Source organism: Pantherophis guttatus, chromosome 3 (assembly GCF_059756535.1).
Source record: "Pantherophis guttatus breed Tessera chromosome 3, ASM5975653v1, whole genome shotgun sequence".
Classification (NCBI taxonomy): Eukaryota; Metazoa; Chordata; class Lepidosauria; order Squamata; family Colubridae; genus Pantherophis; species Pantherophis guttatus.
The window spans coordinates 175,854,151-175,876,912 of NC_142065.1; the positions used below are offsets into that span (position 1 = coordinate 175,854,151).

Genomic DNA, 22,762 nt, shown 5'->3' on the forward strand with positions numbered 1-22,762 from the left:
TTTCAGGAAGCAATATCTCCATGCAGATGTTATTTAATTGTCATTAATATGTATTTCTACTTTGGACTATGCTTTGGACTGAAATTAAATATGTTTTGTCTCTTAATCTTCTCTAAAAAAGATGCCAACAGAATACAGACTTTCCTATCAAATTCCGTCAAGTCTGATTCACATAGTTACTTATTGAGCTTCTTTAGTATTTATTTCAGTGGAATTTGATCTTTTATTAAAATAAAGTTAATAGAAAATATTAATTATTAGTGCTGATAAACAACTAAACATAAAGACTGAGTTCAATCATGAATTCCTCTATGGACTAAAAATAATAAAATTAGGCCTCATTTACAGCTGCTTGAATAATCACATTTGTCTTTCACTATTAGTTCTTACATGCTGAAATGTTTTAAGGTGCATGCTCTTAGGTTATATCAAACCAAAGATACTGTATTTCTTGGGCAGTTGAATAACATTCTTTTATTAATTATTATAATGTCTCTATTTTATTTATGAAGCAGAATCAAACAGCTTAAAGATTTTTTTGGAAAACATTAGGATGATAATTGGTAGATTTATTTCCTACCAAGTGGTTTGGTTTTGGTTTACCACCATGAAAGGTGGGAGATTATATCAATTTTTTTGCTTTTAAATACTGTTAAGTCTACTGCAAAGGTAAATATTATAGGTTTCTTTTCTTTCTTTCTTTTTTTACATATTGTGTATTATCTAAGGAGTTTCCAATGGTGAAGAGAGTCACAGACATTGTCAGATATTGTTCATCTTTATAAAAAGAAGCCTATTTTTCCAAATTTTGAGAAATCCCTTCTATGTCAGAGATTATAATCAAGAGTAAGTAGGCAGAATGTCACTGTAAGTCTATAGATACTATATGGTTTATAATGGGAAACGTCAGCTACCGAAGAAGAGTGTTGACCACAGTCATTACTTAGAACAGTTGCATATATATTCACTATACAGATGGGAAATCAGATGCACCTTTTATTATCTGTCTAAGCCAGTGGCTATGCTATTCTGGCTGGGGAATTCTAGGAATTGGAAGTCCACACAAGTTAAAGTTGCTAAGGTTGAGAAACACTGGTATAGATCAATAATTCATTCTTCCTCTCACTTGCCTGAACTCATTTGCACACTTAAAATCCAAGATAGATTTATCAAAGCTGCTTTATTCTTCACTATCCATGACAATAGTCCTTACACATCTTCAATGTTGGCCTCTCATTTTCTGTTCTCCTATTGGGCCAGCAAGAAAAGAAGCAATGAATCACTTTTTTGAGCTACTTCATACCCTAAAGGATAATAGAACTCTGCTTTGTGCTTTCATAACAGTAATAAATTTTGTAGATTTTCTCTCCATTATAATTATTCCTTTCTCCTGATCGGTTTTTTTGAGAGCAGGTGAGATATTCTTTGAAAATGTAAGGTTTGCTTCAGAATTATAGCACTGGTCTAGCAATTCAAGTAGATTATAGGGGCTGCACAGCTATAAGTTGTTCTTTCTCTACTTTATGAGCAGTTGAATGACTTCTATAACCAACACAATCCCTATGAATATGCAGAAATCTTCTTTTCACAGAAGAGAATAGGAGGAAGAATCTCTGCAACCATAGTCTTTGGGTACACTGTTTCTTCTTAATCATCATCATGCTAGCTCAAGACTGAACTTGAGCTTAGCAAGAAAGATAAAAAAATCTATTGATTTAATAGAGTGGAATTATTTTTTTCCCAGTTTGGTCTCAGTTCAACATATGAAGTACAGAATAATTTCTTATTATTTCCATTTTCTGCCACAAAAGCTGGTTGGCTTTATTGATCTCACAGGAAAAAAAAATCATATCAGCAGCAAATACACCGATGCCCACAAAAGTATTTTTTTTAAAAAAATCCTTTTTAAGATGCTAACAAATTTACTTACAAACACCTATATTTATTATTTCATAAATAGGCGCAACAGCTTCCATAAAAAAAGATTAAATACAGACACAGGATGAAGAAACAATAATACAGAACCATATGTAAAGATTATAATTTAGCTGTTTCCAATCTGTTTCTGCATCTAATAAAATATCAAGAAAGCATTTGGCAGTTTTATACATAAGAGGACGTAAATGACATTTACTAACTGTTACACATAAAGTGATAAAAAAGCAGTTTTAGGCAGTACAAAATAAATGTGTTTGCTCTTTTCCCAATATCATTTTTTTCTTTGTATAATTAATGACACAAACCCAATTTCTGTTTAATTAAATTCATTTGGGAATAATTTTCATCTTTCTTTTCAGAGTTTGAAAATATAGAACTATTAGTCAGTTGCTTAAAAATGAAGTAAAAATATGAATGTTTGCCAATTTAACCCCCTTTGTGAAATCAATAAACTGGAATGAGCCAGTTTCAAAGTACAATTAGCTACAAAAAACATTCACATTTTATACTCTAGGAGAGTGAAACATAGATGCTATTTACAACTTGCTATGACTGCTACATAAAGCCATTTAAAAAGTCTTTAGTAGTTTCATATAAACACCCATTATGAAAACCAATGGAAAATCCAGGATTTTTATCCAAGACATCTACAGTTGCTAAGGCAGTTACTAGCGCAGCACTTCACAGCAAAAATAAAAACCAACAAAATCCAAATGGTCCAATCCTCCTCCTGCAAGGAAGGAAGAAAAGCAATGTCCATTTAAGGAAGGAGAAAGAAAAAGAAAGGAGGGGTGGAGGAACAAGACATTTTTTTCCCAGAGTGAATGACCCACCAGCAAAAATAGTCCTAAGTGCTTAGCGACCTTATATGTTCTAAATAAATGCAGAACTGCCTTGACTGCATAAAGCAATCCATGATGAAAAGACTTCCCTGCATTCCTCAGCGAAAAGAAGAGATGCATTTCCAGAATATTTTCAGGTAAGATACAGTGCTTTGTCCCTCTGCATGGCCCTATTGAAGAGAGGAGGAAGAAAAAAAGAAGTTAGGAGTCACATTAAAAAGCAAATTTAAGCGGGGACAAGGGATACTGTTAATCTCTGAATCCGTGCTGTGATTTTTCAAAGCTGCTGAAACAGTCATACTATATTTCATATTCTCATTAAACTCAGGCAAAGCTTTATTTTCACAGAGAGCTCATTGTTGAAAGGAAACCATATTCTTTTGATACTGGAGAAAAACCCGTGTGGAGAAACTTCAGAAATTTTATTCTCTCAAAAGTAATATTTATTCTGGTCGGGTATTTTAAAACCTCTTTTCATTATAGCACTTTGTGGAGGGAGGTTGCAAATTAATAGTTCTTATAATTAGAAAGTATTGTGGCTAAATGAAAATACAATCTTTGCAAATTCCCTTCAGGTCATAAAGTCCAGTTGGATGTTAAGTCTGACATCATAACTGAACTATAATTAGAGGAGTAAAGAGACAGGCAGGGAACTCTGCCTATGTAATAAGACATTATACTATCTTCTGAATCTGCCTTACAAGTTCCTCAAGTTTGGCCACAGAACAATGGCAGCCAAGACTCAAGGTTGACCAGAGTTATTTAACAAAGACTTCTTTATATAAGTTAATGTGATTGTCCCTTCTCAGTCTAGAATTTTTGAAATGTAAATCTTAGTTGTAGTGCAAGATCTTCTCACAAAACCTCTTAATTGTGGCATATGAAAATGATCCTTCTGTTAGCTATATGGACATTTATGCTAGCCTCTAGAATATATTTGTTGTATAAAAATGAAAATGCCTGAGTCCAGTTTTTGTTTTAAATGCTACTCAATGCCAGGTGGCATACACAGCCTGCTCACCCATTACTGCAGTAATCATTATTCCATTCCACAGTCTGTGCTGGGGGATTTCTGCACCCTGAACGAACATATTCCATTGCTTGGGTAACAACTTGTGCAGCTGTAGATGCTGGATTGATAATATTCTGATAATCAGGCTGAAGAGTAAAACCCTAGAAACAAAAACAAAATAAAACAAGGTTTAATTATGAAAGCTAACCTCTCAATTGAAAGGCTTGATAAAGTACCGAGTTGTTCTTCGCCATTCTGAAACTTGCAGCAAAAGAAAAATAGATGGGCACTTGTGGTTTCAGACAATAATTTTAATTGGTTAAGACAAATGCCAGACAACAAATTGCAATCATGTAGAGAGAATGTTGAGACAAAGAACAAAAACATTTTAAAGCTTTAAAAAAAACACCAAAAAGAAAAAAGAAAAAAAAACCAGGACATTCAACATGAGAAAATAAAAGAAAGGTCTGTGTGTTTCTTGAAGCTCATATTTCAATTCAATCCAAGGATATTCTATTAGTTAATTCCAAGAATATGCAACAGAATCTTTTTGAAGGAGGCAGGCAGCAGGTGGCTGAGTGTTTTATTAGACTACACCTATTCACAATTATTGTTCTCAAACCCCTTTTATTTGGTTCAGCCACAAAAGGACCATCTGCTGCTTCCTTTATTTGCACTTCTTTCTCAACTACACAAAAAAAATCAACTAAAGCTTTTTAACCGTTGTTAGACTAATGTAGCAAAAAAACCAACAGCCCTCCCCCTCTAACCCCCCACTTGCTGTTGTTTTCAACATGTTTAAATGTTTTCCAAATCAGAAAGCTGATCAGATTTTCAAGAACGCTTTATTGCCAAAAAGCCAGGAGACCTGCTTTATTGTGTATCATAATAGACCAACTAATTTTCACCGGAGAAAATAGAACAAACCAGACTAAAAAGAAACTTCCCAAGGACATCAGAGGATGATACATTAAGTAAATGTTCCGTTTAACTGAGCAGAACAAATTTGTCAGAAATTTCACTCTCTTCTCACTAGTTTATATTTGGCAAACAGAATAAATACCTAACTTAAACCAACAGGTTTCTAACTGACTATTTATCTTATTATTTCATGAGTAGCTCATGAGGCAGGGTTCATTTAACAAGGCTAAACTTTTCAAGCACTATTTATTTTCAGGTAGGCCAAGATAAAGAACTTATGAAGGATGGAGCCCTTAATTGCTCGAATATAAATTGCAATAAATTCACTTGGCCTATCAATGGAAGTTCTTACAGTATCTCCAGATTTACAGGCTCTTGTCAACTAATCTCAGGAATGGTTTAATATTATGATGGGGGATAATGTTTAAATTCAGCCGCTTTCTAATTATTATTTTTTCTATATGGCAACTAAAATAAAAAATATACAGCCTATATAATGATTGGGAAGGGAGGGAGAAATTCATTTAGAAAGTTGCCCTTCTAAATGAATTCCAGATTTCCAAAGCAGATTTTAGTTTCTTTATAAAGGTTGGGTTTTTTTTTTAAACAAACAAATAGGTTAGAAAATCTTGATATTTTTTGTTCCAGTGGAAAATAATAGTTAAAAGTATGCTACTAATATGCCTCTAATATTAGGAGTGGCTACAATATGAGTAAGCAAAAACAATGTATTTATTTTACTGCTGTACATAGCTTATTTGAGAACATCTGAATGTAATTTGGGGTGTCATATTTCTCTGAAACAGTCTTTTTAAAATTTTATTCCATGACATTTCTTTTTAATATAAATAAATCATATATGCTAATTTTTATCCTAGTTCTGTGATGTCTTGTTAAATTGTATAACACATAATTCTTTCCTAATCTCCTATGCTGCTCTTCCCTTAGGGTACTTTTTAAACTTTTCCACATGATAACTGTTTCTTTTAACTGCCGAGTTAACATTTAACTGCATTTAAATGTAGTATGTTAGCAATTCTTAAGAATGGATATTGTTTTAAATCTATAAATCTGTATTGGAGATTTTAACAGGGAATATTTCTTGTATTTTAAGTGAAACTATAATATTATAATGCTCATGTAATTTATGAGTTGTCTTGGGAATACTCTAAAACACAAGACATGCATTTGAAACAAAACAGTAATACAGTTTTCTCCAGGCAAATGTTAAAGATCATCTGAAGTATTCTTATACAGCAAACCTCAGCTTCTTTGTCCTTTCATTGTATGCATCAAAGAATGATTAATACCTTTTAAAAACATTGTGCTATCTAAAAAACTAAGGCTAATATTTTATTTAAGAATATTAAATTTAACCAATTATCCATATATCATAATTTATCCTGACATTTCTGTTTTGTATAATCCTGCATAAAATTAACTTATTTAAGATATACAATTAAATGCCAGCTTTAAAAATTCAAAAGAACTAAGTGCATCAAGAAATCAAGTGCATCCAATAAATTAACTGAATACCTTGAAATGAAATAATTGTAATAACCAGCCCTATATTTATCAGTTATGCACAAAATTTAATTTTAAAAATTTGTAAGATTAATGTATATTTTCAATCAACATATCCATGAATGTGTTCTTTGGTATAAGATATCAAATCTCCAACTTGTGACCTTTATAATTTTTGAGCCTTTTCATATATGCATATTCAGTTTCCTTTCTTGATAATTATAATTGAGCCATGATTAACTGCATTTTAATAGTAATTAAAAGCAAGTAAAGGCAAGCAATCCATGTCAATTTCAGAATTCAATGGGCTTCATTGAATTCAAAGTTAAAATAAGAAAAAAATATAACATGACAAGTTCCAAACAATTAATTCATCTTACTGTGAATCTGAAAGTAAGAGCTGTGAACACAGGAGGACCTTCATTCATAGATCTGCCCTTCAGAATAAATGCGTCAATATCCACAGCTAACATTGGAATTGAATGGAGTTGTATTGTTTATACACAAACAGTATTTATATTTTGCAAAGGTTCACTTTTAACATGTTTCCTCCATTCCTATTATAACTTCCAAACACTGGATCAGGAGTTCTACTGCATCTCTGGTTAAACCTGAGGAACCACATAGAACAGGGATAAAAAAACCCCAGCTTTTTAAAAAAACAAAACTTTTTTTTTTTTATTTCCACAAAAATTGATCTGCAACCTTTGAGTTGCCAACTTCTTTATTAGTCAACTGACCCACTGAACTGGTTCACAGTAATTCATGGATCAAAGCCTGGTGGAAGGGCTTGGTGGCTCAGTAGACTAAAAGCATTGTGATTAACACCAGCTGACTGCAATTACTGTAAGTTCGAATCTCACCAGGCTCAAGGTTGACTCAGCCTTCCATCCTTTCTAAGGTAGGTAAAATGAGGACCCAGTTTGTGGGGGCAATAAGCTGACTTTGTATAAATATACAAAAGTATGAAGGCTATTGCTTAACGCATTGTAAGCCGCCCTGAGTCTCCGGAGAAGGGTGGCATATAAATCAATTTAAAAAAAAAAAAAAGCATCTGCTGAAACAAGAAATTAAGATGTGGGGCCGGTTCATTTTTTTTTTTTTTTTACTCTAGCTCCTGAACAAATCAACTGCATGATGTATTTTTGAAATGTATGGTTTGAAATTTTTCTATATATGTCTGTCTTGGAACTGACAACTCTGATCAGTTGACTTACTTTCTATTTTTGTTCTTCTTTACTTTCCGTTATTGCTCTTTTATATTTTGTTTTCTGAACAAAATAAAGCTAGATTTATTAATATTGAGAACAATAAGCAAAGTGTTATTGAATTAATAGCCTACTTTTCTGCTTCTGCTCAAGAAAGAATAAATAAGCTGTCATTTAAATTTTTATGCATATTTCCTTATTAATGAAGAGTTTCTTTTTCTATTGTTAATTGCAAAACAGTAGGATAAATGAAAGTACATCCTAATATTTCAGTTTCTTAGATTTAATTTGACAATTTTGTTGATGTAATAATGCTTATTAAAATTTTATCACAAAGCTAATGGGAGAATATTAGAAATACAAACTGAGAAAATAGGGGTTCAAATTGTTCTTTTACTTACTCTCAAGAGCAGGTCATGAGAGGTCAGGTAAACTATTCTGACACAGAAACAGGTGTCCATAGAAAAGATTTGCGCACAATTGTTTTAAAAATCATAAAACTGAAACTCTATGAACTAAAAACAGTGGTAAATGTTATGCGGTGTGCCACCCAAGATAAGATCAAAAACCATTTTGTGGCATGCCTTGAATTTTAAGGTTCATATCCTAGCTCCATGCTGAAATAAAAATAGGGCACTTGATAAAGATTAATTTGATGTCAGATGGCACATTTGCTCTTTAATTAGATTTCTGTATCCCTACTTGGGGGTTTTGTGTGGGCCTATAGCAAGTACAAAAAAGCTTCCAGTGAAACATAAACAGTGACCCTCATCTTCCCACTTTACCAGGAACTAATTTCATTTCCTGCCTGTCTAGAGAGGTATTTTCAACAGGCATCTATGTTTTGTCTTCACAACTGATTTATTCATCAATCTCAATGTGATGTTTTTTTAAACTCTTAAATTACATCCAAATTCTAAAGCATCTATTTATTACACAAGGAAATTGAAAATCTGTCTGTGTGATATCACACAAAGATTCTCCCTTAAGGTTATAAGGACAGTTGACAGATATTAATGATTTTTCTCCTTCTTCTAAACCACATTGAGAAAAACAATGTGAGGGGGAGTGAGTAGTAGAAGTGGCTAAAAGGAATGAAATACAACCAAATGCTTCCTGAATTTTGAAACTGCAGACAAAACAAGCCAATATTTTCTTTAAAAGCTAGTGCATAATCATAATGCTAAAGAAAAAAAATTAGTAAGAAGATTAGTAAGGTGTTTTTTGGATAGTGGTTACATGCCTCTTTCCCTTAGATGTCTGTCATATACAGCACTATATGATTTCATATTTTTATGTGTTTCAGTATATAGTGCAGAATTAAGCAAGCACTTATCTTGGCTATTAAGGAGTTATACTACTTCTTTCCATTTTCCTATGGTTCAACTCCATCACTGCATTCAGTCACTTAGTTTCTCCCCAAACTCAATACCTTCTTATTAGGAAATTAGAACAGGTTACATATGATGGTGCAATTGACTATGTCCCAGTCACTGGGAAATGATCATTCTCTTGGCATACCACACAGGAAGCCACAACATTTTAAAATCTGCATTGCTAAACCTGACTAGGAATTATGGAATCCCTAGTCCATAACTCTTTTGGAAGACACAGACTGTTTTAATTAGCTTTTTGTAATTACAAATATACACACGATATGGTAAAGGTAAAGGTTCCCTCGCATATATGTGCTGGCGCCGAAGAGCCAGCGCTGTCCGAAGACGTCTCCGTGGTCATGTGCCTGGCATGACTAAATGCCAGACACATGACTGGCACCTTCTGGTCGCTGTTACCTTCCCACCAAAGGTGGTCCCTATTTTTCTATTTGCATTTTTTATATGCGTTCGAACTGCTAGGTTGGCAGAAACTGGGACAAGTAATGGGAGCTCACCCCATTATGCGGCACTAGGCATATGAACCACTGAGCTGCTAACCTTTCGATTGACAAGCTCAGTGTCTTAGCCACTGAGCCACCACATCCCTTCATGACATTTTAGAATATATAAATGGTACAAATCCAATGTTGAAAATAGGCAATTTGACTTAGAGACACAGGTAAGAAAATAAGCTGACTCCTAGGCAGAACATCAATATTTAGGAAGGAAGCTGATCCCAAATTATTTGTATACTGCTTAAAAAAATAAAGTATAGGGGTTGGACTAGAAGACCTCCAAGGTCCCTTGCAACTCTGTTATTCTGTATGCAGTAAATTAGCCTGTTGAATATTGCAATGCAAGAAATATATTACAAATCAAAATGAGATAGTTTTTGAACCAGAGTATGTTTTTATTCTGTTTTAATGAAAACTCTATTTACATTTTACGGGTAAGTAGGAAAATCTACGGTAAATTACAAAAGGTCATTAGCAGTGCAAATAAAGATATCCATATTTATGTGATCTATTTCCTAGAACTCATTATTAAATAGTTTTACTTGAAAATAAAATGTGTAAGGTATACTTAAATTTATGATAACTACAAAGAAATGCAGAACTGTTTTGCTTTTGAATATTATAAGGAACTTTACTTAACTAGTTAGCCGGGTGTGATTTTTTTTTGCTAATGAATTTCGAAGAAAATACGATCAATGAGAAATTTCAGATAGAGGCAAAATCTCTAGGTGAAAAAGGAACATAATAGATTCATTTTAACCATATATAAATTAAAGCACAGTGCGAAAAAATTTAAATGTTTGCGCTTATGAAAAAGGTTAGGTAATTTTGGCATGTGCTAACTTAAAACATCTGAATAACACATAGAACAAGGATCAGACTTACAAAAAAGGATACAACACATGTAAAAACTTATTTTCAGGCTATGATATAAATAGATGGCACTCCTATTATACTTTGTCAAATTAAATAATACCATACTCTAACAGAACTAATAGTGCAACCCACCGTTCTTCATTACAATAAAGTAGTGAAAGCTAGGATCTTCTATAATATTCCTACTTCTATGCTATTACCCACTTCTTAGCTTGGAGACATCACTTGAGAATTGAATATAGTTGTGGTATATATTCTAAAGTAGGAAAATGTGCTCTGCTTTAGATTCAGGTTTAAATCAGAATGTCCAGCTGAAATTTAGGTTCAGAAATATAATGTATCAAGTAGGTTAAATTAAGATATAATCAACAACAGAATTATAATATGGCTGTCCAGTTTCCACACAAAATTTAAAAACAGGAATGTTTAAATGGTTAAGGAGCTATGCATCTAGTTGTTCACTGTGGAGAAAAATGTCCTCCAAAGATTATAACTTGCTGAAAACTGAAAATCTTCACCATATGAACATGCTCAATAAATTCCCTCCCACTGATGCTTCTCAAATGATGCCATAATTCTTTCTTGCAAGCAAACCTATACTCTCCACAATTAGGATCATTGCTTGTGGAATAGTCCGTACACCTAGAGTGATAGGTGTACAGAACAATTCTTTCCCTACAACTAGGGGTGAAATTCAGCAGGTTCTGGAGAACCAGTAGTGGAAATTTTGAGTAGTTTTGGAGAACCGGCAAATACCATCTCTGACTGGCCCCAGAGTGGGATGGGAATGGAGATTTTGCAATATCCTTCCCCCAGGAGTGGGGAGAGAATGGGGATTTTGCAGTATCCTTCCTCTGGAGTGGGGTGGGAATGGAGATTTTGCAGGTTCCTTCGCCTGGAGTGGGTGGAAATGGAGATTTGGCAGTATCCTTCCCCTGCCATGTCCACCAAACCATGGCCACCAAGCCATGCCCACAGAACCGGTAGTAAAAAAAAATTGAATTCCACTACTCCCTACATTTAATACTTTACTTCAGGATGCAGATGTCATTTAAGAAAGGTCAACAGGGACTGCTCATGTGCTGAGTTTCCTAATTTAACTACATAAGCTGATTAAGTAAACAAAAGAAATTATTCATGACATATATTGGGTGGTAACAGCTTAAAATTCGGCAAGAACTTACTTGTTGCATTGTTGGTGAATGTATAGCAGACTGCACTTGCATTGGCAACTGATTTCCAATGGATTGCTGCATTGTAAGTGTCTGATGTTGCTGTATACTGAGATGTGGATGAATTGGGGGACTCATCTGAAGGGTTGGTGGAGGAGTTACAGCCAGGTTGGCTATTGAAACAGTCACTGGCATTTGGTTGTTAGGCTTAGGTGCTATATTCCTTGGAATATTGGGATGTATGGCTGTTATATGAGGATTCATTCCTGTTTGTTGGTGGTAATGGGAACCTAAGTACATTGCTGAATGAGGCTGTGTGGATGCATGGAATACTGGCTGCTTTGGGCTCATCATCTGAGGTTGCTGGGATACCTTAACATCCACGGGTTCATTGTAGCTCTATTTAAAAAAGAAAAAAAGAAAAAGAAAAAAGCCCACCATCAATTAGTAGAAGTATGAGATATGCAGTTATCCTGAGAGACAAGACACTGATAATGTTAACATTAAAAAGAGCTTCTATAATTTTTTTCTCAGTTTCCTGCATTGTTATTTTCTAATACCTGTATTATATACTTGATGTGCTCACATAAATGCAGTAAAGAGTACAGTATTAACTCCCAAGATATTGCCAGCAGATATGTACCTGAATAGTAATTTATATCTTAAGGAGAAGTTGAAGGAATAACTATTGGAATATGCCAGGAAAAAAAATTGACAAAGCCTTCCTTTGAAAGCATGTGGTTCTATGTCAAAACAAACAAGGGAAGCTTTCTATATGCCCTTATTCTATGACCTCCATGTCACATTTGGTCCATTTTAAAGTCAAAGTAACTTTAATGTGACTCTAAGCTTTCTAGGGTCACTGGAGCCTGTGAGAGCCATTTATATTCTTTCTGATATATGCACCATCACCACCAATCAGCATATATGCACATTATAGAAATTGCTTCATTATCTGTAATAATGTACACTGGAAAAAAAATGATAACTTCATTTGCCCCCATCAAGCTTTAATATGATAGCAACAAAAATGTATTTTCTCCAGTAAACTGCACAAAATTAAATGGAAATGATAAAGGGAATTCAATTCTCTGTGTATAGGTAAGAATATGTCTTTCATTTCTGCAGAGTGGTACATATATATTTATGCACAGAGAAAAAAATATATTTGAAAAAGCAAAAAATACAAAGTGCTGCTTTTTAAAAACTAAGGCAAAAGTTGCACCAAAAAACGTAGAACATATCAATGATATTTCATTCTTATACCAATAAAAATGGTAATAGAATTTAATTCTTCATAAAGTTCATTTTATGAGTGATTTGTAACAGTTGTTCCACCCAAATATTGCATACTATAGAGAGCTAAAAACTCTTTGAATGTTTTAGAACCCTGCCACCAGATTCGGAGTCAAAGTACTGATCCAAGTTATACCCAAATAAAAAAAGGAAACAAACAAAAATATTAATTTAGGAAAGAGTGGATATTGCCTGGAGTCCATGAATACTTCTGGCAATAATTTGAAAAGGGGGAGGGATGTCTTTCTGTGTGTGTGTATAATCTCCACACAGCTCATAATGTTTATAATTTCCCTAAGGGTAAAAATCCTAAGAATTTGTGCTGAAGGGTGAAGTTACAAGGGGCAGAAGGAAAGCCACTAAATTGTTACAAAGTCAAACAAAAATCTGAAAGCTATACTTTTAGGATTTAGCAAGAAAAGTTTAAGTATATTAATTCAAAATCTAATATATTTTAAACTTCTGAGGAAGAGAAGATTATTTTTCTGTGTGAATTTCGAAGATAATTTAATCTTTATAAATTATATAAAAATGAATCTGCTATTCTATATTTCAGGGTATAAGAATTACATATATTTAGAAGAATAATCATGAAGCCCTGGCAGTCAGATCTTAGTTGGATCTGATAATGCATAACAGGACATTAACTAACCATCCATGTAATCAGAACTCTAGAGCGGGGGTCTCCAATCTTGGCAACTTGAAGACTTGTGGAATTCTGGGCATTGAACTCCACAAGTTTTCAAGTTGCCAAGGTTGGAGACCCCCGCTCTAGAGAAACTTGTGAATGCAAATTATTATTCAGCCATCTTGAATGCAGTGTAGGAATCCTTGAACCAAACATGAATACAAAGCATTATCTTTATGCATGATTCTCAGAAACTTGAGGGTAAGCATTTGTCTTATAATGAAGCTATTCTTCAGGGGTTGAAAGATTATAAATGATTTGTTACCACATATCTGAGATACAGAAATGGATCACAACTCAAAGAGCTGAGGTGGCTCAAGAGTGCTGTACTGCAGCTACTTCAGCTGACTGCTAGTTCAGCAGATCAAATCTCACCGGCTCAATGTTGAGTCAGCCTTGCATCCTTCTGAGGTGGGTAAAATGAGGACCCAGATTATTGGGGGAAATATGCTATTTAGTATACTGTCTTTCTTGTAAGCTGCCCAGAGTCCTCAGAGAGTGGGTGGCATAGAAATACAATCAATCAATCAATCAATCAATCAATCAATCAATCAATCAATCTTGGTTTCCATATTGGAGGTCCCAAATTCAATTCCTGGCATTTGAAGAAAAATAATTCTGCTTGAAAGTCTGGAGAATTATCACTCACTGTAAGAGTTGTCTTGTGGAGATGGCCAGCAAAAAAAAATTTAATAGACAGATAGACAGACAGACAGATAGACAAAGGAACTTTCTATATTTTGCTCTACATTGAAGTGGGTATGGGTTTCCTATCTTTTAAATTTCTTGGGATGGGTTTTTATGTTGTATTCTGTTGGAACTGGAAACATTCAGGAATATCTCTTCAACAGATGAAGTGACAAATCAACAGCAACAACAGCTATTGCCATTGGTAAATAATGAAAAGTGCTTGTTTTTTAGAAACAAAGTTACAGTTCACCATATCTTAAAAAATGCTGTATAATTTGTTAAACTACATGCAAAACTAATAAAAGTTGCAACTTAGAACAATGAAAAAGTTTCACCAGTATTTTAAACAATTTCATAATCTGAATAGCATTATCTAGAATGCTTTATGAATTGATACTTTATTCTTTCATTTCTACATATCAAGCAAGTAGACTACAAACCACTTTTGTACAATGACGACAACGATGATAATAATGATTCTGTTGCTTTGCATGTACATTGAGAGCTTTTGCACCAGTGACAAATTCCTTCTATATCTAATCACACTTGGCCAATAAAGTATTCAAAATTGAAATAAAGCATTCAAGATTAATTTCAGTATCGCTGTTCATTTACCAGTGGCAAATTTCAGAATGGCAAAAAGGTTTGAGAATGCTCTGGCACATTTTCCAATATTATACCAGCATATATTTCTAACATCATTTTTAAATGAACATGGCTATTTTTAAAGTACTCCAAACAAAATAAAATATGCTAGACATGTTAGGAAAATACGTCAAAACAGTTGGCCAGTAAAGCTGCTGGTTGGCAGTTGTGACAATCACTAGACTGGAATTCTGATATCTGAAGTCCAATATTACACCACACCAGGTTGAAGAAGTCAACTTTGTAGTGACTATTTTTTATTTCCAGTCCTGCTCATAGTTTCAGCCTGAAAAATTCTGTGACAACTGAAACCCATGTTACCTTTGATACAAGGCTTGCTCTATACGCAGCTAACTGCTTCAGATATTCTTTCTTAGCAGCTTCAGTTTTCTTTTTATATACCTTTAAAAAAACAAAAGGAAAAAGTCAGTAACAAAGTTAATGTTGCTTTTACATAAAATCTCATCCTTAAGAATATGTTTATTAAAACAAGCATTATGCTTTTAATTATCTGCTTCCTATAACTTATTCTCACAATTTTCTCACAGATTCTGCCAAGAGTGATGTGAAGCATTAACCTAAGAACTAATTATTTAAAGGAAGAAAGGGCTTCAAATATATAGTTATTTTGATCAAAACTACCATAATTGCTAGACACATTATTACATTACCCTCACTAACAGCTCTTCCAAATGTGTTGAATTACAACCCCAATACTTTTCAGTTACCATGAATGAAGCATTTTTGGCAATATATTTGTGATGATCATAACATAAAGTTTTTCACTGGTTAATATATCAATCAAATTAGGTTCATTTTGATAAAAAAATTATCATACACAATCCTGATTCAATGAAATTAAATCTGGGCGGAGTTTGATATGGTAAGACATAGGAAACAAGGCTTAGCATGTTTTGCTACCTTTCTCTGCTCCCCAGGAAGATACCATTCTGCCTTGCTTTAAGGGACAATTTTCACAATCAACTGAAGTACTGGTTAGCAATACAATTTTCACCTGAGATGCTTGCCGACTCAAAATAATGATGCATGTCTGACAGATAGTACATTGAAATAATAAAGCCATTATTGTAATGGCTATTCAACATCATGAACCTGTCATAACAGTAATAGTAGCAACAGTCATCAGCAAAAACTCAGAAGGAAATATGAATACATCATTCTGAAAACATCAATTAACAAACATCTACATCATGTGTAAATGTCATGATCTAAAATATAGGAAAATTCAGTAGGCAGATATTCTGTAGCGCTGCATAAAATACCATACACAAACAGGTACAAACACTAAGTCTTTGCTTCTTTATACTGGAAATAAACCATGGATATAATTTATTATTTTTTGTTTGTTTATCCAATTTATATGGCTGCCCATCTCACACAAAGTGTACAACAAAACATACTATTAAAACATATTACAAAACCAATTAAAATAATTAAAACAGAAATTATGTCTGAATTGGTAGTTGATTAAGATATTTTTGTTTAATGCTTGATTGTTTTGTCTTGGTATTGCTCTTGGTGTTAATTCCTGCTGACCTGAGTGTTGATTTCTGTTGATGTTCTGGTGTTTTTGTTTTAGTTTCAGCTTTTAGTCCTAAATAGTGGCTGTTGCCATGTTTACACTGTGTGTTGTAGATGACAGCCGTTTTTTCTTCTTGGAATAGTGGGCCTTTTTAATCTATTTTACTATGAACCTATTGTCTCCATGATGTATATTCAGAAAAAGGCTCTGTTTTTGTAAGTTTGCAGTGATATATTTCAAACTTATTAGGCCCATAAAGCTGAGGCATATACTTCCAAGTAATGCATTTCGAAACTATAAAAATATTTATGAAACAGCACTGTATTGTTACAAAATGAGTGTTTTTTATTCCATCAAAGTGATAGTTTTGATAGCATACAAGTTTCTCTTATCTTTGCTGGAAAAACCCTATGTTTTCTTAAAAGAATTAAAGATTTTGCATCTCAGGAAAATATAAGATCATCATTAAAAAACAGACGTCTTATGATTCCAAGGTTATACATATAGAGTGAAATTAGAATAATATGTTGATTTTAACTGTGTGCTGGCACGTGTACATTCTTTTGCGATTTTTGCAGATTGCAAACCTTTGCACATTTTGTTTTGGTAAGGATTTATAACAAGTAATCTTTCTGAGTTGATTGGTTGTAGTTATTGCTAAAATGTATTGTTTGCTTCAAGGAAATGAAACACCCATTACTTGACAGTTTTTCCTCTCTGGCAGCTAAAATTAAATTTGCCTGACCTGAAAGAACAGGCAAGAATGTAAATTGCACTCTCTTTGAATACATCTGCATAATTTTGTTATTTCATATTCAAAACAAATACTAAACATAATAAGAATAATAGATCACAGATTTATTTCTGACATTTCTCATTTCATATGTCCAATTAATGGTAGTTCTATAGAACTTTATACATAGGTACTATTATGGCAGTTCATCATATAGATACCATTTTCTATTTAGTCATAGACTATTTAATACTCGATACTCAAAGGTTAAGGATATGGAAGAGAGAAATTAATATTATTTTATAGCTGAAATATAACAAAAGATTCTAAGATGGAAAACACACCATTGGAGTAGTAGACGTAGCTGAGCTACAAGACCCACAAGTCAAATGTTCTATAAAAATCCACATTTCACTACAAATAGTGCTTTTATTATGATGTCATCTGCAAAAAGCAATCTGCCCAGCAACTATTTATTAACATCATGGAGGAGCTTTGGAGTTAAAGAAGTAAAATATATGAGGGGTCCATGGTACTCTCTGAACTGGGTTGTTTTCTTGCAGACATTTCATTATCCAAACTAGGTAACATCATTAGTGCATTGAAATGTCTGCAAGAAAACAGCCCAGTTCAGAGAGCACAAAGATCCCTCATGTCTGTCTGTCTGTCTGTCTGTCTGTCTGTCTGTCTGTCTGTCTGTCTGTCTGTCTGTCTGTCTATCTATCTATCTATCTATCTATCTATCTATCTATCTATCTATCTATCTATCTATTGGTTTGATTTATATGCCGCCCTTTTCCGGAGACTCAGGGCGTCTTACAATGCATAGCCTTCATACTTTGTATATACCTGCTTAGTAGGGCTTTCGCCCCCCCCCACAAGCCGTGTTCTTTTTTATACAAAGTCAGCTTATTGCCCCCACAAACCGGGTCCTCATTTTACCTACCTTGAAAGGATGGAAGGCTGAGTCAACCTTGAGCCTGGTGAGATTTGAACTTGCAGTAATTGCAGGCAGCTGGTGTTACTTAACAGTACTTTAGTCTGCTGCACCACCAATATTCACACATTACATGCAATAATTCTTCAGCCTCATCATGTACTATGATTTAAACGTGAACAGTTGTGAATTAACTAAAAACCATAGTTGTGATTTAATTAAAGATCTAATTATCTTTAATTTAAATAATTTCAACCATCTGAGTAATTTCTGGAGAGCTAAATTCTCTTTTATCAATTTATACTGGTAATGGCATTTACTGCATTTACCACTCACCTGATCATTTGCCAGCATCTGGTACCTGCAATAGCAGATATTGATCAGAGTTGACTTAGACCTGGTCAATAAAGGTATCTGAGCTATGTGTGACTTGATTGGGTATATATTGCCCCACCCAAGATCTGGTACAAGCAATATTGATTAGAATGCGAGGCCATCTTCACAGAGTCAGATCTGCTGGTAGTTGAATCCAGATCATTATCTTTTGGTGCCACCAGCTTCAGCATGTTTATAAACTGTAGGCAGCTAGAGATATGAAATGAATGGCAGGTGCAGCTTGGTGGTACATAAAATACTTATGAGAGACTCTGCATTTCATCTACTTCTTTCTACAGATGCTAGATATTGCAACCTTCAATCATATACTGTAGATGTATTTAAACTCTTAAAGAAAATTGCAGATGAGATACATTCTCACCTATAATTTTTCAGGGTAAAAAAATAAACTGATTAACTTTGAGAAGCCAATTATGACTATTTTCTATTATTGCTGTAAATAAACTATTAGATATAATATCTAATTGTGTAGAATCCAAGCATTTGTTTCATTTCTCTATTGGTGTACTTTATTTGATGCATACTGTTTTCCTATTTTCTCATATCATTATCGTGCACACTTCTAAGCCATTTTATATCACTGCATTATATAGTCTTTCAGATTCTAATATACTATCTTTATCTACTGGAAGGAAAGAGCTCCAAGGTGTATCATGGTTAACAGAACTAGTTGAATCTTATTCACGTATACTAAACTATGTAATAGATGAATGCATTACAACTGACAATGTGGATGGAATGCAGAATCCCTATAAGTATTTTATGTACCATCAAGCTGAATGTACAATCATCTACAATTGATATTATAGACAGAAAGTGAAAGGAAAATGATTTATGCTGTAAGCAGCATTAGTAAGTAAAGACAACATAAGCAACTATTTGTAGATTATTCAGATAACTTTTGCTGCTTTTTTTACTAGCTCAGTCCATAAGCTACAAATTGGGGAGACGAATTCTAAATCTAGCAGCCAATTTCTCAGAAGATTTTGATTAAAGATAATCAGTAGAGATTTCTTTCAAAGATCTTGACCTTTGTGAGTTCTAGTCCTCCCTTAGGCATGGAAGTCGGCTGGGTGACTATGGACCAGTCACTCTGTCTCAATCCAACCCACCTCAGAGGCTTGTTGTTGTAGAGAAAACAGGAAGATGAAGGAGTATTAAGTATGTTCGCTGCCTTGAGTTATTTATAAACAATAATAATGGTGGGATAAAAATCAAATAAAAAATCAAATCAGATTTAGATGTTTTGGAACTGCTTATGCTGGTTTATAAATAATCACCCTTTCCTCATAGTAACTTATTTTGTGAAAGGCCAATTCAGGCACTTAAGACTTCAAACTGGAATCCAAATTGTCCTGATCTAGAAAAAGAGGACAAAGTGTTCATCAAATGTGTACAACCTAATAAGTATTTATAATTTTTGTTACTGACTGGGTGAGATCTAAGTTACTTTTTATAGAAAGGCAGAAATCAAACTATTGAAAAGTAAGCCCAACCATACATGGTGGTATTAAGACTTCCAATTATTTGAAAATGGCATACTCTCTTTCATTAACACAATGCTTGAGAATAAATTTGTGGATTGCAGTTAAAATGGCTGAGTAATTTGAGTCAACATTAGAAAGATAATTTTATTCTTGAATGAAATTCTAATGATCAAAAACTCAATGAATCGCTACATTCTGGACCAGCTCTGTCAAACTCCCGGCCCATGAACCGGATGTGTAATATGCTGACCACACTCCCGCCTGATTTAGTGAAGGTGAAAAAAGTTCCAATATATCATGTGACACCGCCCTGACAACGTGAGTTTGACACCCTGTTCTGGACCATTAAAGTTAGGGAACAGCAAGTTGTGTAACAGCCATGGCATAAAAGAAGTGTAATTTTTTGTCAATGTAGTAGAAACAAAGCATTTAAATTCAATTAAGAATTACTATATTAATAGGTAAGTTACCCCCAAATTATATTGTCATCAGTGGGTGATTCCTATGTAAGATGCAACAAGTTTGATGAAAACATCTGAATTAACTTTAGGATAATTTGTGCAAAACTGCAGGTAATTCTTAATCTCTGGATCACCTCCAAATCTACAGTGAAAACTATATTAACTATATTTGGTCTGCAAATATAGCAAGGAAGCCTCCTGGCAACAGACATATTTTATCAACAGCTTGGCTTACAGTCTATTAAGCACAGTTGTAATCCAAAGAGTAGAAAGCCACAAACAATCTGTTTAAAACACACAAAGATGACTGTTTACATATGAAAGCATAGCATTTTAAAAACACAACGAAAGTAATTTTATTAGAAAATTATGCCAAGAAAGAAGTGCTACTGGAAATGGAATTTTTGGGGGTGGGGGATAGTTTCTGCATTTTTCTCTTTCTCTGCAGCCCAGAGAAACTGACTATCCCTGAAGACTGCCAATATCCGGAGATACCTTCTCAGCATGGCTTCCTTCTTCCTTAGTGATATTGCTGCCAAATGTTAGTTAGTTTACAACAAACATTACCCATCATGACTTGATTATAAAAAAAGATTGACTTGGCATGTATTATTGACTGTTATAGATGCATTGGTGATTGAGTTCGATCTTGTTATCTGATTTATAACACTGTTATAACACTGTTCACTTAATTTTTCTAAACAACATTACTTCTAACTAAAGGATAAGTACTATAATACTATAATGCCTACTGAGAAGTCCAATGTACTGTCTATATATGAAGTTATTTTCGATTTTTGAAACCTGAGAATATGGACATGATGTTTGAAACTTCTTGGGTACACATGCCCTCTTGAACAATGCTTATATTGGGTTATTTTAATTGAATGATTGATTGGATACACCTGGGAATGAGAAATACTGTATGTCTTCATGTGACAGAGTAGGGTATCAGACTTAAAGGAGACAGTGGTCTATCCATGCTTTGAAACATCAGCTATTAACCAACCATTATTCCCCTTTCTTAAATGATATCTGTGCAACTACCATGTTAACATTCTTGGGGAACATTTTTAAATTTTGGTTGAAGTTTGGTTTTGAGATAGAATCAACTTCCAAATTACATTATACGAAGGAGAAACAATAGTAATGCATCTAGTAATAGTCATCAGAAATGTTGAGTCTAGTGGTGTCAATAAACTAATAATAGCTAGAAATCTGAATAAGAAAAGGCTGGGTATCTTCTAAACAAGTATCCATATTAAGACATCTATGTATATATCGTGATACAGAAGATAATGGGCCAAAATTTTGCTTTATCTCTTATCATCTTCAACAACAAAAAATCAAATTCAGACTGATCTTGATGTCACCTACATTCTATACCAGATTGTGCTTTTGTGGAAGCAAGGGAGTGAAGGGAGATGGGTAGGAATTCATATTGGTGGATGGTTGGTGATTCTCAGCAAAGCTTTATCCATAGCCTGTTGAAGGTCTGAGTGCAACAGAATACATGGTAGTTATTTTGAATTTCAAGGGGATGAAGTTGAGGGTGAAGATGTTTGGATGTAGTCTGTGGCCTGAGAGAGGGGATATAGGAATTAGAAGTGGGAGGCACTGTATTTCAATGACTTTTCTCCCTTTTCTATAAACAGAGATAGCTGATATTGGCAGGGAAGAAGGAATTGAGTCAGACATCCATGACTGTGGAATGCTTTAAGGCTCAATCCTGAAGATTATTCAGAAAGTTGCAGCAGATTCAGAATGCAGTAGCATGTGCAATTATGAGCATGCCATCACATAGCCATGTAACACCTCTGCTATGTGAATTTAAGATTTCCGTCCTATCCTACTCTGACTGCTGCCATCCCATTCTGTTTCAAGTAAGGAAAAATATCATAACAAAATATCTTTAAATTATAGAAAATACTGGATTCTTTCTCATACTTGATACTTAAGCATGGAGCATTAATATTCTTTAATCAGTTGAAAGATAATGAGGTGGAAACTGTGTTAAGAGAAGGAAGTAATGCTATATTTATCTGAAAGGAAGATAAGTCCCAAAAGACTTTGTAGAAAAACCTAATTTGTTTCTATCATATTATTTTTAGTGAAGCTGAAATGGTCTTTCCCCTCTAAAGATAAATTATTTGGAGAAATATATTATTTGAGAATGTGCATACTTATATAATCAGTCATACTGAAAGTCTGTTAGTACATTTGTAACATACTTCATTTTTTATGTGTTACATATAACTATTTGAATATTTAATTTTTTTCTCCTGTCTCACATAATGTCCAATATCGATAAGAAACTGTCTGCAAAAAAATTACTGGCTTGTTCGTATCAAATTGCTCATCTGAAACATAGGAGAAATAAGGTATAAGTATGGAGATCTTCCGAGATCTTCTACATTATGTCAGACCTTCCTTCCTTCCTCCCTCCCTCCCTCCCTCCCTCCCTCCCTCCCTCCCCAAAGCAATAAGGATCTTGACATTGCA

At 33.9% G+C, this 22,762-nt stretch overlaps 1 protein-coding gene across 2 annotated transcripts in view; it reads right to left on the reverse strand.

The window, feature by feature from the left end:
- Positions 1–1,779: 1,779 nt before the first annotated feature.
- TOX (thymocyte selection associated high mobility group box) overlaps positions 1,780–22,762 on the reverse strand; it is a 194,195-nt gene continuing 173,212 nt past the window's right edge. For both annotated transcript variants that reach the window (XM_034429829.3, XM_034429828.3), the window contains 4 exons: positions 15,025–15,105; positions 11,397–11,783; positions 3,802–3,953; positions 1,780–2,950 (listed from right to left, as the gene is read on the reverse strand). In XM_034429829.3, the coding sequence (XP_034285720.2) occupies positions 2,914–2,950; positions 3,802–3,953; positions 11,397–11,783; positions 15,025–15,105 (657 nt within the window). In that variant the 3' untranslated portion in view covers positions 1,780–2,913. The remainder of the gene's footprint in view (positions 2,951–3,801; positions 3,954–11,396; positions 11,784–15,024; positions 15,106–22,762) is intronic.